Source organism: Heptranchias perlo, chromosome 12 (genome assembly GCF_035084215.1).
Source record: "Heptranchias perlo isolate sHepPer1 chromosome 12, sHepPer1.hap1, whole genome shotgun sequence".
In the NCBI taxonomy this organism is placed as follows: domain Eukaryota; kingdom Metazoa; phylum Chordata; class Chondrichthyes; order Hexanchiformes; family Hexanchidae; genus Heptranchias; species Heptranchias perlo.
This window is the reverse complement of record NC_090336.1, coordinates 61,578,212-61,593,323: the sequence shown is the minus strand read 5'-3', so window position 1 is coordinate 61,593,323 and position 15,112 is coordinate 61,578,212. Positions and strand designations below refer to the sequence as shown.

General features: G+C 44.3%; 1 protein-coding gene across 2 annotated transcripts in view; it reads right to left on the bottom strand.

The window, feature by feature from the left end:
• The window catches only part of hipk3a (homeodomain interacting protein kinase 3a), a 231,588-nt gene that overhangs the window by 176,950 nt on the left and 39,526 nt on the right, over positions 1-15,112 (bottom strand). For both annotated transcript variants that reach the window (XM_067994213.1, XM_067994214.1), the window contains exon 2: positions 64-1,159. In XM_067994213.1, the coding sequence (XP_067850314.1) occupies positions 64-1,159 (1,096 nt within the window). The remainder of the gene's footprint in view (positions 1-63; positions 1,160-15,112) is intronic.

Below are 15,112 nucleotides of genomic sequence, written 5' to 3'. Positions count from 1 at the left end.
AAATGTTTCTACACCCTACTCCTCGTTCGACAGCTGCGGCTCCAAATGGACATATGCACTCACCTGTAGTACCTCGACTGCAAGTACGTTGAACACACGGCTTTGGAGACATGGCTAGCAGACCCAAAGTCTATTACTTTCACCCTGTACGGCTGCCGAATGGGATCGACCAGCATGATATTCTCGGGCTTGAGGTCCGCATGGATTAAACCAAGGCTCTTCAGTTTATTCAGTGCAGTGGCCACTTGCTGCAGGATTGGCCTGATTACTTTTAGGGGCAATGGACTAAACTTGTTCTGCTTTAGAAAGTCGTATAAATTCTGTTCCAACATCTCAAACACCAAACACGTATGATTCCGGTGCTGAAAGCACTCATAGGCACGCACAAAGTTACACTCGTCCGCGTTTTCGTTGCTCAGCCGCGCCAAGATACTGACTTCAATCTGCCCCTGCCGTGCGTACGAGGGGTGGTTCTTTAAGATTTTTATGGCCACGATCTCATTCGTTCCCCTCTTCCAACATTTCACCACCTGGCCAAAGGTCCCACGTCCAAGGAAGTCGAGGACCTCGTAGGTATTCTTCATCGAACACAGCACTTCATGCTGCATCAGATGGTAATCCCCGTCACCACTCGCGCTGTTCTGCTTCGAGGCAGTGGTCACCACAGTGACCGGGTTCCCAACGTTGGTCTGCAGCATTGCCGGCATTATAGACAGTTCATCGACAATCTGCATGGTGCTACCTCTGTTATCTAGCTCCTCACTCTTCCTCTTCAATCCGCATCGCTGGTAGCTTTCCAGTGAGGTTAGACTGCCTCCCGGCCTCTCGCCCTGAGGTGCCACCGCCAGAGGTTGCTGCTGCGCCCGCGCTGCTGTGACCCCGGCGGCACAAGATGGGTTCAATGCAACGGCACTCGCTGCCACCAAAATGTTCTGTCCACGAGGTCTCCCAATTGAGTTCTTCAGCTGAAAGGAAGAGCTAACCACGTTAGACGGGTGGGCAACTCCGAGGTTCCTGCCGTTCACGTAAGTCCGCGGATAAGTTCTCTCATGGTACACGCAACTACTTGGCTCGACTTTCAGTTTCTTCACACTACAAAAGGCACTTGTCTGAGTTTGATAAATGTGTGGTGGGCAGACCAAAACTTGTGAGGCCATACCTGTATGGGAAAAGAAAGAAAGAGATTAATGAACAGGCAGAGCGCACAAACTGTACCCTTCCAAACACAAACTTGTGCTCACACACAAAACTCAAGAACAGATATATCAGACTCACAATGGGGCCCACTCTGTAGCGTGTGGCAATCCCCACTCAAATCCCAACCAGGCAGCCAAGGATCCGAGTCTATGGGGGCCTGAGTTGGAAAAGCTTCAGCAGGCTACTGTTAAATAAAATGCCACGTGGAAGGCAGGAGGACATGGTCCAAATTGGCCCCTTGGAATAAAATGTGCCGCCTGTCAATCAAACGAGTCATGGGGGCATTGCCAGCTAAGTCCAACCCCCCCCCCCCCCCACAACAATTCGGATGGAGGTGAGTAACAAGTGGCCTGTAACAAGAGTGAGGAGGAGAGAACCCACACATTTCAGTAAGGCGCTCTATGTACAGTTAAACTATTTATTGAAACTTTACAAATCTACATCATTAACCTAGTAATGCAGAGACCAACGCCAAACAATGAAGTACATAGAAATGCACTCCGTAATAACCTTGCTTGGGGTGGGCTTTAGGCTATTAACACAGGTTCAAAGTGCCATTCCTTTACAGCTGGGACTGAGATGAACCAGCTCCCAATTGATTCACCAAACACCTTAACTACTTGGACTATTCAGCAGACACTGGCCCATCTGCACTCTGGGTACTTCCAAAATAAAAATTATATATGTATACAACTAAGATCAGCATTACCATACAGTATACAATGGTCGCATAAAGACAACTGTCTTTTTCCTAAAATGCAACAGATAATGGATAAACATGTAACAGCAATTTAGATCACAGTTAAATCATCTGAGAGGGTGCCATTCAGAAGTTTTCAGGCTATACAAACTAGAATCATAGAAGTTTACAACATGGAAACAGGCCCTTCAGCCCAACATGTCCAGAGATATAAATAGGTACTACATACTGCACGCAACATACCCTACTTATCTTTAATTTTTCTGAAGATGACCCAGCCCTAAACCAATTTTATCACCAATAAGATCCCTTTCTTCATCTACAAGCTCTGTTTACATAGTGCCTTTCATTTCTTTGGGATGTCTGAAAAGAGCTTCATGGCCAATTAACTACTTTTAAAGTAATGACAATTTGCGCAGAGCAAAGTCCCACAAACAGCAATGCAATAAATAACCAGTTAATCTGTTTTAGTGATGTTGGTTGAGGGAAAAGATTTGGCCAACACACAGGGAGAATTCCCCTGTTCTTCAATGAGATGTTTTATATCTACCTGAACAGGTAGTTGGGGCCTATGTTTAACATCTCAGCCAAAAAAACGCCAACAATGCAGCACTCCCTCGGTACTGCACCGAATTGCCAGCCTAGGTCATATGCTCAAGTTTTGGAGTGGGACTTCAACTCACGACCTTCAAACTCAGAGGCGAGAGGGCTACTACCACAGACCCAAACTGACACTTTAACGCAGAAAAATGTCCCGCGCCACTTCCTAGTGCCGTCAGAAAAACAGCCAAGATTAGGAGGGGTGACTAAAAGCTTGGTCAAAGAGGAGAGGGCGATGGAGAGATGGAAGGGATTGGAAGGGGGGAAATTTCAGGGTAGATAGGCAGCTGAAGGCAAAGCCACAAAGTTCACCTGCTAACTTGTGCCAAGCCCTGTATACGGAAACCCGTCAAACGGCAGAGATAGGTTAACTGAAAAGATGACATTTCACCAGCAGCAGTTTGATGGTAAGTAAAATTATTCTGAGAAACGTTCAAAGACAGACAACCAGGAATGAAAAATGCCTGCCTCTGTGCACATTTCTACACTCCAGGAACTTCAAGAGACTGTCAATACCAAATTTTAAAATTGTCAAAACTTTTAATTTACAATATTCATGTGCAGAAATATCCTGCAGTCCAGCACATACATGTCCTTTAGAATATCATAGTATCATCGTAGGTACAGCATAGGAGGAGGCCATTCAGCCCGTCGTGTCTGTGCCGGCTCTTTGAAAGAGCTATTCAATTCTGGAACTCCCTACCTAACAGCACTGTGGGAGTACCCTCACCGCACGGACTGCAGTGGTTCAAGGCGGCGGCTCACCACCACCTTCTCAAAGGCAATTAGGAATGAGCAATAAAAATACTGGCTTTGCTAGCGACGCCCACATCCCATGAATGAATTTTTTTTTTTTTTTTTAAAGTCCCATTCCCCTGCTCTTTCCCCATAGTATCGAGTATTTATCCAATTCCCTTTTGAAAGTTGCTATTGAATCTGCTTCCACCACCCTTCAGGCAGTGCATTCCAGATTATTACAACTCGCTGTGTAATATATTTGTATTTAGTGGAACGCTGGAGCCGGTGGCAAACCCAATGTAACTGTGCTAGATTTGCTAAGGCTGGTGGCTGGGAGAACTTAGGGAAAATGGACATTAAAGAACCCAAGGCACTATTCGAAGAAACGTAGGCTCTTGTCTTGGCCAACATTCCTTACTCAACCAACACCAACAAAAACGGATTAACGGGCCATTCATCTATTTGTTATTTCTAGGATCCTGCTGTGCTTAAATGTTTTTCATGTTTGCTGACATAACAGTGACTGCTCTCCAAATTCATTATGCAAGCATTTTTGTTGATGTTCATGACGGGTAAAAGGCGCTAGAGATGCAAATCTTTCTTTTACTACAGCTTTGTTCTACACAGAATTAAACCATTTCCTAGAGGTGTAAACTTCGTGTGCATCACTGACCATCAACACCGCCACCGCCCCCCCCCCCCCACCAAAATAACTATTTTAACTCACCTCTCAAGAAAGTAGCTGCACTATACCCAACCGATAGCAACCAACAAGGCCAATCTAACTCCAGGCTTCACACTATATTTTAAACGCATTCTGATAGGCCCTCCAAAATAAATACCAGAAGTTCATTCTCTATATTGTACACTGTGACCTTTCAAGTTCTGCAGTTTATTACTCAGGTTTCATGTCACCTAATATCCAATATTTATAGAAAATAATTTCTGAAGAGGGCAAGTCAGACAGTTGGTAAAATATGTTTGGGCAAGTAAATGAAAAGAATTGCTCATCCTACTGGGCAACTAGATGATGGAAGTTAATGTCGAGCCAAGGGGTGATAGATACAGCGCAGGTGGCGTTACACAACTGAAGCTGACCATAGCAGTAAAGTAGGAAAATTGTCCTGTGTCACTCGGCACTCTACATCCTCCAATAAAAACGCAGCAACGGTATCACCTGGTACCAAGAGCTGACTGCATCACAGTGTGGTGTCACAAAGGGAGCTCTGATCATCACGTGAAGAGTGAGTGAGTGTGTGTGGGAGGGAGCGTGTGAGTGAGTGAGAGCGTGTTTATTTTACTCTGATATCTTACCCAAGTAGCCATTATTTGTTCGTGTATGTCGTATCACTATCTGCCTGCCCTCAACCAATGCCCACACTTGCACAGTTTGAGTTGGGGGGTTATCTGGACAGTAAGCAGGAGCGGGTTAACACCCCTACCAATGTCTAGGCTGAGTTCCGCTAAATCAGCACAGACTGGGGCATGGAACCTGACATCTACCTGGTCTGCATGGCTCAGCTGCTCACTGGATAAAGGTCGCTGAGCCATTGGGGACATGTGCTGAGATAAGCCACTTTACTGTTGTGCATCCCAATGACTGCCAAGGGGCTGAACGATAGTATAGAGCACGCACAAGTAATCACAATTTTCAGCTGTAGTAATGAAAATGTTTCGGCAGCAGGTACAAAAGGTCATTATTAACAACTTTAAATGATGAGCTTTTAACTTCCATGTTTCTTCTGAGAAAGTCAATGTGATAAAACAACGATAAGTTCAGGAATACCAGCAAGCAAGGATAGTCGCCTGTGGATCAGCACACAGCTTAACCCATTTCCGCAGTGCTCACTCAATGTGTAGGAGTCGTTCAGTACCAAGAATGCCAAGGTTCCAATGTTTAATCATTTTCATATATTAACGGAAAAATGCTACCATCATCAGTAATTTTGCTAAAAATAAAATCAAATTATGGCAAATAATCAGACTTAACTTGAAATATCCATTTATTTCTATCTTACTGTTGATTAAGGAGAAAAGATTACTTACCTGATTGGGCATTGCTCATTCTTCAAATAAAGACAAAAGTCATTCTCCACACACTGCGCTCCCATTCCCTCAAACCCTTGCTCAGGGTGGGATATTTCTCCTGTCTGTATGCCTCCTCTTTGGTACACAAGTCACAAAAGCAGGAACAGTCTCGTGTTCAAAGGGACTTTACTCTGTGTGAGGATTCTCCATTTTGAACAGCAACAGCGTGACTTTCATTGGGTCGAGCATTTGCAGAAGAAAGTGGCTAGGAACTGATAATGAAGTTCGAAAATGAAGGAGGGCCCATCAAATCAGGGTGTGTCACAAAGTGTGCTACTTCAAGTTTGTGTGTTAAATCAGTTTCCTCATAAGGTCGGTCTCAATAACCCCTCCCAGACATCAACCCCAGCCATCTCTGCAGCACTGAGTTCAAAGACACCAAAAATAATTTGTTGCGACAGTTTTCATTTACAAAAAGGGGTAAATGGGGAACAGCATAGATTATCAGACCTCCATAGTGTTGTCACAAGACTCACCCTTCAATTGTTCCCCATATGCTCAGCGAGAAGAACCAAGTAAAAACCCAGCTACTTTCCATTTTGTTTTTAAAACCACAGGAAGAACGGCACAAAATAAAAAAAGACTCAAGTTATTTGGTGAAAACCCAAGCTCCTTCTTTTGGTCACTGCTGTTCTCTGTAAAAGCAGAAGTACTGCTGAAACTTTTCAATTATATGACACAGGCTTTAATATGGAGGCTCACCAAGAGATCACATTACATGTATATACGACTGAAAATTCCACACAGTCACACAAGATTGCGCTAAAATACAATCCAAAATAGTGTAATGTAGGTGTAGCAACCTTACCCTTGCTTTTGCTGGTGCTCCTGCCATTTGCTGTTTCGAGTCACCTTGAACCAAAACATGCTAAGCTCTAGGTAACGGGAATGAGAGGAAGCTACCCAGGCATTGTTACAACACTTCCTGTTCAACAATGACTATCCAGGCTTCATTGTTTGTGATGAGTCTTTCAGGAGAGCAGCAGAGACCCCTGGAAAGTCCAGGCCAGCCCCAAACTCTGGCACGTGGAAGCTGCAGCCATCAGCACAAAGAATTTCACTATCGCTTTCCTTTATACTGCAGGGCTGCCTCCGACTACAAGAACACCTATGGCAGAAACCGTGCAGAATGGATGGCCCGACACTCTTGCTGACAGAGACAGCGAAACCCTCCTGAGAGCAGGGTTCTCACTGAAGACCTCAGACTGTATTTTCCAGTCATGGCATCTTCAAGCAGCATGTGGAGGAGTATAGGTATGACTATGGCCGGCTCTAAAATTTAAAAGAGGCATCTTGGACCAAGGGGAACTGAGGAAGTGGTTATGGAAAAAAAAATTCAGACCAGTGCCTCCCTAAATGGAACATTTGAGCAACTTCTACCTTGTTTTTAGCTGATAAATGCCTCAGTAATTTTGTGTGGCATGTACTTGAAGGAATTCAATGAATTGGCATCCACCACACGAGCCGGTGGCCTGTTCCAGAGGTCCACTATTCTCTGGGAAAAGAACCATCTTCTGACATCTAACCTAGATCTGGCCTTATACAACTTAAAATTGTGACCTCTGGTTCTCCTTAACCTATTTAATTGGAACAAATGTCAACTTGAACATAATCTATTCCCTTCATCATCTTATAAACCTCAATCAGATCACCCCTAAGTCTACGTTTCTCTAAAGTGTACAGTTCCAGCTCTTTTAGCCTATCTTGATAACTAAGATGCTTTAAGCAGGGAAGTAGTTTAGTGGCCCTCCTCTGCACCCTTTCCAACGGCTCAATATCACTCACCATGTGAGACAACCAAAACAGGACACAGTATTCCAACTGAGGCTTGACCAAGATCTTGTACAAGGTCAACATGGTATGCTTTGTCTTATAATCGATTGTCCTATAAATGCACCCCAACACCCTATTCACTCTATCGCTTCACAGCATTGCTCATGAACCGTTAGAGATCTGTGCACTAGAAAGCCCAGGTCTCTTTCTTTCTCCACCTTCGTTAATGGCTTTTCCTGAAGGGATTGAGCATTTGCCCTGTCCACAAGCATGACATTGCGCTTTCCCAAATTAAACATCATTTGCCAGTCCTGAGCCCAATCCCCCAACACATCAAGATCCACCTGAAGCAGTCGAGCATCGGTTACAGTCCTAACACACACACAGATCTTAGTATCATTTACAAATTTGCAGATCGTGCTCCAAACACCTATATCTAGATCATTAATAAAAAGTCAAAAGCAAGGGTCCCAGCACCGATCCCTGCAGGACACCACTGGTGACTGGTCTCCAAACATCCAAATCCATCTACAACTACTTTCTGCCTACGGTCTTCCAGCCAGTTCTCAATCCAGCTCAATATATTACCACTAATACCAGAGGCTTCGAGCTTGTAGAGAAAGAAGCCTCTTGTGCGGTACCTTATCAAAAAGCTTTTTGGTAGTGTAAGTAAACAACATCTACTGGGCTTCCCTCATCCACCATCTTGGTGACTTCTTTGAAAAACAATCAAATTTGTAAGACATGACCTAATGGTAATACCACTTAAATTTCTGCCCGCTTCCATTATTTCTTTAAGATATTTGGGTGATGTATTTTAAGGAACATTTCGAAGCTGGCAACTCTCGCCACCACTCATCCACTGAAAGATTAACTGGTGTATTGATTTATGAAAACATATCATATTATGACATTGTAACTGAGTGAATGTTGTCACATGATTTAGGGTACAAGGTCCAAAACTGGTATCTAACCGTGCTAGTTTCAAACAATTCAGAGAATGTCACAAATCAAGGCACTTTTTAAAAAATTCATTCATGGGATGCGGGCGTCACTGGCGAGGCCAGCATTTCTTGCCCATCCCTAATTGCCCTCGAGAAGGTGGTGGTGAGCCGCCTTCTTGAACCGCTGCAGTCCGTGTGGTGACGGTTCTCCCACAGTGCTGTTAGGAAGGGAGTTCCAGGATTTTGACCCAGCGATGATGAAGGAACGGCGATATATTTCCAAGTCGGGATGGCGTGTGACTTGGAGGGGAACTTGCAGGTGGTGTTGTTCCTATGTGCCTGCTGCCCTTGTCCTTCTAGGTGGTAGAGGTCGCAGGTTTGGGAGGTGCTGTCGAAGAAGCCTTGGCGAGTTGCTGCAGTGCATCCTGTGGATGGTGCACACTGCAGCCACAGTGCGCCAGTGGTAAAGGGAGTGAATGTTTAGGGTGGTGGATGGGGTGCCAATCAAGCGGGCTGCTTTGTCCTGGATGGTGTCAAGCTTCTTGAGTGTTGTTGGAGCTGCACTCATCCAGGCAAGTGGAGATTATTCCATCACACTCCTGACTTGTGCCTTTCAGATGGTCGAAAGGCTTTGGAGAGTCAGGAGGTGAGTCACTCGCTTCTGACCTGCTCTTGTAGCCACAGTATGTGTGTGGCTGGTCCAGTTAAGTTTCTGATCAATGGTGACCCCCAGGATGTTGATGGTGGGGGATTCGGTGATGATAATCCCGTTGAATGTCAAGGGGAGGTGGTTAGATTCTCTCTTGTTGGAGGTGGTCATTGCCTGGCACTTGTTTGGTGCAAATGTTACTTGCCGCTTATCAGCCCAAGCCTGGATGTTATCCAGGTCTTGCTGCGTGCGGGCATGGACTGCTTCATTATCTGAGGGGTTGCGAATGCAACTGAACACTGTAGTGAACACTTTGTGAACACTTTAGTTCGTCCATCAAACTGGACAACTTTTAACTCAATGTCTACCATGTGCTGAGGCCTGCTAGCACCCTTGAAACCATAGTCCAACATATCAGCAACTATGGGAGAAGGGAAAAGGGATCACAAAAAAGGACAAAGTGTGGTTTCTATTCTCACTTGTCAAAACTGTCTCCATCCCCACCTGAGACTTTGTCACTCACGAATTATTGGGAAAACCTCACATGTGAGAATATGAACAGCTTGCCATGATTTCCCATAAATCTGTTCAATTCTCTGGTTGTGGTCTACAGTTATGCATTTTACTGTTTTGGTCTGTAATTTGGGCTTTTTCTTCCCTCTCCTTGTGACTTGACTGTTCTGCTTTAGAAAAATAAGCAACAGGAAAAAAAAACATGTTTCTCAGAAGTTGGTTGATCTTTAAAGAATTAAGTTTATGGAAAAATGGTCCTAATCCATGCAACGTGGCTTGGATTCTCAGTAGAAAGGAATTTTTGGGAAATTATATCATCCAAGGAAAATAATCAGAGTGTGGAAAGATGGGGCAGAGTGATGGGGGAAATAAAAAAAGTTATTCAACTTTTCTGTTCTCTGCTTTAAAGAAATTAACCAATGCAGACCTTGAAATGACAGGTGTTACACCAATGGCAGATGTCAGGCGCTGATGGGTGCTATCTTATTACTGGGTGGTGTCACTCTGTACCTATCATCCCATCTCTACTTTTTTGCAATTTGTTTCAAAGCACCAGACAAGTTTGCCTACTTTATGCCTACTATTCTTAAAAAAATGTTTGCGACGCAGGGAGATTTGCAGAGACGGAGTTCCTTTTTCTTTTTAAAAAAAAGCTGCACATCAACAATAAAAAGAACGAACTTGCATTTATATAGCGCCTTTCACGACCTCAGGATGTCCCAAAGCACTTCACAGCTAATGAAGTACTTTTTTGAAGCCTAGTCATTGTTGAAATTTAGGAAATGCGGCAGTCAATTTGCACACAAGGTCCCACAAACAGCAAAGTGATAATGACCAGATAATCTTTTTAGGTGTTGTTTGACGGATAAATATTGGCCAGGACATCGGGGAGAACTCCCCTGCTCTTCTTTGAAATAGTACCGTGGGTTCTTTTGCATCCACTTGGCACCTCTGATAGTGCAGCATTCCTTCAGTATACTGCACTAGGAGCGTTAGCCTGGTTTATGTGATTAAGTCTCTGGGGTGGGACTTGAACCCATAACCTTCTGACTCGGAGAGATTGCTCCCACTGAGCCACAGCTGACACCTAAAATCAACTTCAAGGTAGACAGAAGCAGCAGTGGGTTTTTCTACTTAAGAGCTGCCTGCCGCCTACTCCAGTGTTCTACAATTCTGCAGCAAAACAAAAAGACAAATTCCATTGGAAGAGCAAGGATTCCAAAAGGCAGCATTTTCTATGCCTATGCCACCAAGGCTAGAAACCATTGAGAAAAGAGTCCCAGACCCTTTGAGATCACTAGCTCCGACTGAGCATGTCAGACTTCAAACACCAACAACACAGCTACATAGAGTAGTCTAACAGAATGCCAATTGTCGCCTTTCTGGATCATTAATGATTTAAATGTTCAGAACAGATTCAACAAGAGAGCATGACAACAACATTTTAAATGAAACAATGATGCACACACCCAGTACTTTCCTTAGGGTTTCCCCTGCTCCCCCAGAAGGCTTAATTTGACAACGTCTACCAACTTCACATCAAGAAATCAAAGGAAACTCCAGAGAGATACAGCAAAACCACATCAACAGGAAACAGGAAAAAAAAATCACTAGCCACAGATGCCCCTCAAAATTTTGCTTGAGTAAATAGGGAGAAACTTGGGGAGTGGCAGGAGGGTCGGCAACCAGAGGACACAATTTTAAGATAATTGGCAAAAAAGTGAGGGGGGAGATTAGGCAAAATTTTTTTCCTCAGCAATGATCTGGAATGCAGTAGTTTAGGGACTGCTACCGTGATGGCTGGATTTTAACTATTGTACCCTGTAGTGACACTAACGATGCACCCGCTCTGTAACTGTGGCAAGACGCACCTGGATGCTCCAGTTGTGGTGTAAATGCAGTCCAATTCTGATAGTGCTCAACCTGCCACCAGAACCAAATGAAGTGAGACTCCCTGGAGGATGTAGTCTTGCTCCACTTTGCCTTGGAGCCAATCAGGGCAAGGCACCCGGATTCGTCAGGAAGTCGGCCAGATATTGGACCATTCTAATCTGCTACTATTGCCAGTTATGGAATATACACGGTTCAGTTAACGACGTGAACCTATCTTCCAATGACGGATGGACCTTCCGCAGCCGCTGGCTGACTGGCTGGCTGCTAGATCGTTTTCCTGCTGGGGAGTTAAAATTCCCACCTCTGCATCAAAACTCATGTCTTATGGTGCATTCACACCACAAAGTTCAGCTTCGGTGCGGAGCAGATTCAATAGTAATGTTCAAAAGGGAATTGGATATATACTTAATATGGAAAAAAGATTGCAGCACTATCAGGAAAGAGCAGGGGAGTAGGACTAATTGGATAGCTCTTTCAGAGAGCCAGCACAGGCATGATGGGCCAAATGACCCCCTCTGTGCTCTATGATTCCATGAAAAGAGTATTTAGAATCATAGATAGGTTACAGCACGGGAGGCGGCCATTCGGCCCATTGGGTACATGCCAGCTCTACGCAAGAGCACTCCAGCTGGTCCCACTCCCCTCCCTATCATCGTAGCCCTGCAAATTTTTTCCTTTCAATTACTTATCCAGTTCCCTTTTGAAAGCCATGATTGAATCTGACTCCACCACCCCCTCTGGCCGTGCATTGCAGATCCTAGCCGCTCGCTGTGTGAAAAAGTTTTTCCTCAAGTCACATAAGAACATAAGAAATAGGAGCAGGAGTAGACTATACGGCCACTCGAGCCTGCTCCGCCATTCAATCAGATCATGGCTCATCTTTAACCTCAACTTCTTGCCCGATCCCCATATCCCTTGATTCCCCTAGAGTCCAAAAATCACCTTTGGTTCTTTTATCAATCACCTTAAATCTATGTCCTCTGGTTCTTGACCCTTCCGCCAATGGGAACAGTTTCTCTCTATCTACTCTGTCTGGACCCTACATGATTTTGAATACCTCTATCAAATCTCCTCTCAACCTTCTCTGTTCCAAGGAAAACAACCCAGCTGCTCCAGTCTATCCACATAACTGAAGTCCCTCATTCCTGCAATCATTCTAGTAAATCTCTTCTGCACCCTCTCCATGGCCTTCACATCTTTCCTAAAGTGTGGTGCCCTGAACTGAGCATCTTGAAGCTGCCAGTGACAAGTTGCCACTATCTGCCTGTTGCAGATCAATTTGGTTCAGAATCTCAACTTAGTTGGGATGCCAGTTTTGCCCAGTTTAATGCCAAATGCTTTGGTCACTTCTGCCAAGTCTGATGAATAGCATAGGATTTGGTTGCGGAAAAGCGAGATTCAAACCTAGAGATAACTACAACAAGGATTCAGCATCAAGACAGAGGACTGAATTTTAAAAAAAAAATATGGCCAATGGGTTTCACACTATGAAAGTTTTCACACTACGTGCTTGCACCCCCTGCAAATATTGGCACACTACCTTCTGAAAAGCAGTGTCATCTACCCAAAGGAAAATAGTGCTATCGTTGCAGAAATCGTGTTTTATATAGCAACAGACATAGAAAGCTAGTAAATCAACAAAAGAGGAGGTCACAATCTGATGACCTTGCGGTCCTCTTCGATTTCCCTTGGAGACCTCCTGCAGCCCAGTGAACCCCAGTTTGTAAACATATGATCTAATACCGGATTGATGTAAATTGTGAGGGCAGATGGTTTTTAAAGAAAATCATATTTAGAAACAATTTTGCTGCTGGCTTTTAAGCAACATTTAGGGAGAACAGATACGAGGAGTTGCTTGTGTGACAATAAACATCTCTGAGAAAGATATTGGCCCATTCTAATCTGGCATCACTGCCAGTAATGGAATATACATGGCTCAGTTAATGACATGAACTTAACTTCCACAGTAACCCACAACTGCCCAGCAAGGAGGAAAATTGAGGCCAAAGAAATTTGAGAAAGCTCACACCAAAAAATTTGCCATTTTCACCAAACATTTTAATATTTCCATCCGTTTCAACAGGATGAACTGGAATGGCTTTTACACACGTGACATTACTTTCTACAATAAGAAAATCGACTCCGCAAAGGGAATTTTAATTCCCAAACCAGGTGGGGAAGCAGTTAAAATGGAGCAGATGAAATGCCCACTCCATTCCCGCTCGGTTCAATTTTAAAATGCCTGATTTTTGAGGCGTATAAGGTGCCTGTTGAAGTCAGATGGGAGCCTTGTACACTTATACAAATCGGGTCCTATTACGTTAATAGGATACCGACGCAATCTCTACCCGGGGGCACCCACTGCAGCAGCCCCGACAGCTGAAACCAGGACAGCCGACCGAAGAGGCCTTTCCAGGTAAATTTTAAACTTTCCATTGTTGGACCAGGGGCGGGAGAGCTCCTCCGGGCCCCACAAGGAAAGTATTGGCCTCCCCGCATTTTCCTTGGGCCCGATGGACATGCTGCAGGCCCCTTGACTTCCAGCCATTTAGGTCAGGAAGTCGGCCAGATATTGGACCATTCTAATCTGCTACTATTGCCAGTTATGGAATATACACGGTTCAGTTAACGACGTGAACCTATCTTCCAATGACGGATGGACCTTCCGCAGCCGCTGGCTGACTGGCTGGCTGCTAGATCGTTTTCCTGCTGGGGAGTTAAAATTCCCACCTCTGCATCAAAACTCATGTCTTATGGTGCATTCACACCACAAAGTTCAGCTTCGGTGCGGAGCTGAAACTGCTTTGCACCTAATACTAAACTCAATGCGAATCCGGGTGCCTTGCCCTGATTGGCTCCAAGGCAAAGTGGAGCAAGACTACATCCTCCAGGGAGTCTCACTTCATTTGGTTCTGGTGGCAGGTTGAGCACTATCAGAATTGGACTGCATTTACACCACAACTGGAGCATCCAGGTGCGTCTTGCCACAGTTACAGAGCGGGTGCATTGTTAGTGTCACTACAGGGTACAATAGTTAAAATCCAGCCATCACGGTAGCAGTCCCTAAAAGATCCTGGTCCATGACACCATTTGCTGCTCTAACAGTGAGCTACTCTACAGCAGCTAATTCCTTGTGAAGTTCGAGGTCATTATTGAGCATACTACAAAACAGTGCAACAATTCTCAGTATAATACTTCATATCTAGTCTTTACCAGGTAATAACCCTCAGAGTTAAATATTAAGCAAGCATTTTAAAACTTATGAAAGTTCACACACTCTCGATTAAGATCAAAAGTGTCTGGACTTTGTAATCACAGATTGTTTTGTTCTGTATTTTTTTTGGGGGGGGAACCCATATTTAAGTCATTACTGCCTGGTCTACCTCAATGGACCTTCAATGCTACTTAAGTATAGACGGATAAACTGCTAAGTTTTACTTACCTGGACTGATTCAAGCTGTCCAAATTGCAACATGCAGACTGTGCTGTAGTTTATGGCATTTCCAAATGGGCCCACTAAGGTTGAGGCTGAACTTCGCTCGAGGCCAAAGCAAAGATATGACACAAAGACAGCTCCCCTTGAGCACTGAGTGACATGGGCACGAGGTGGAAAACAAAGCGTATGTCAGAAGATGGATGGCCGGACATGTGTCAGGAGTTGTGCAAGGTTACAATCTCAGGGCTCCGAGTCCATCATAAACAATGAGGGCAGTTCAGCTGTGTCACAATGTTGAAATAAACTCATTGATCCTGAAACTGCACCACAAACAATGCATTTGTCTGCAATTGCTTTTGGTGCTATTTTAGTGGATGAGTTAATCCAATCTGTTATATTGAAAATAGCGACTGACTTGAAACATTCCATTGATATTCTACCTGCAGGTGGCATTGAGAGAATAACATTATGTGACCCATTAAGTACAGTGGATTCAACTATTGTTAACAGTACTAAATCTTTCCCTACAAGCCAGAAACAACTAGTAATTACGGTGCAAAATTTCTGGATTTAAAATTAAA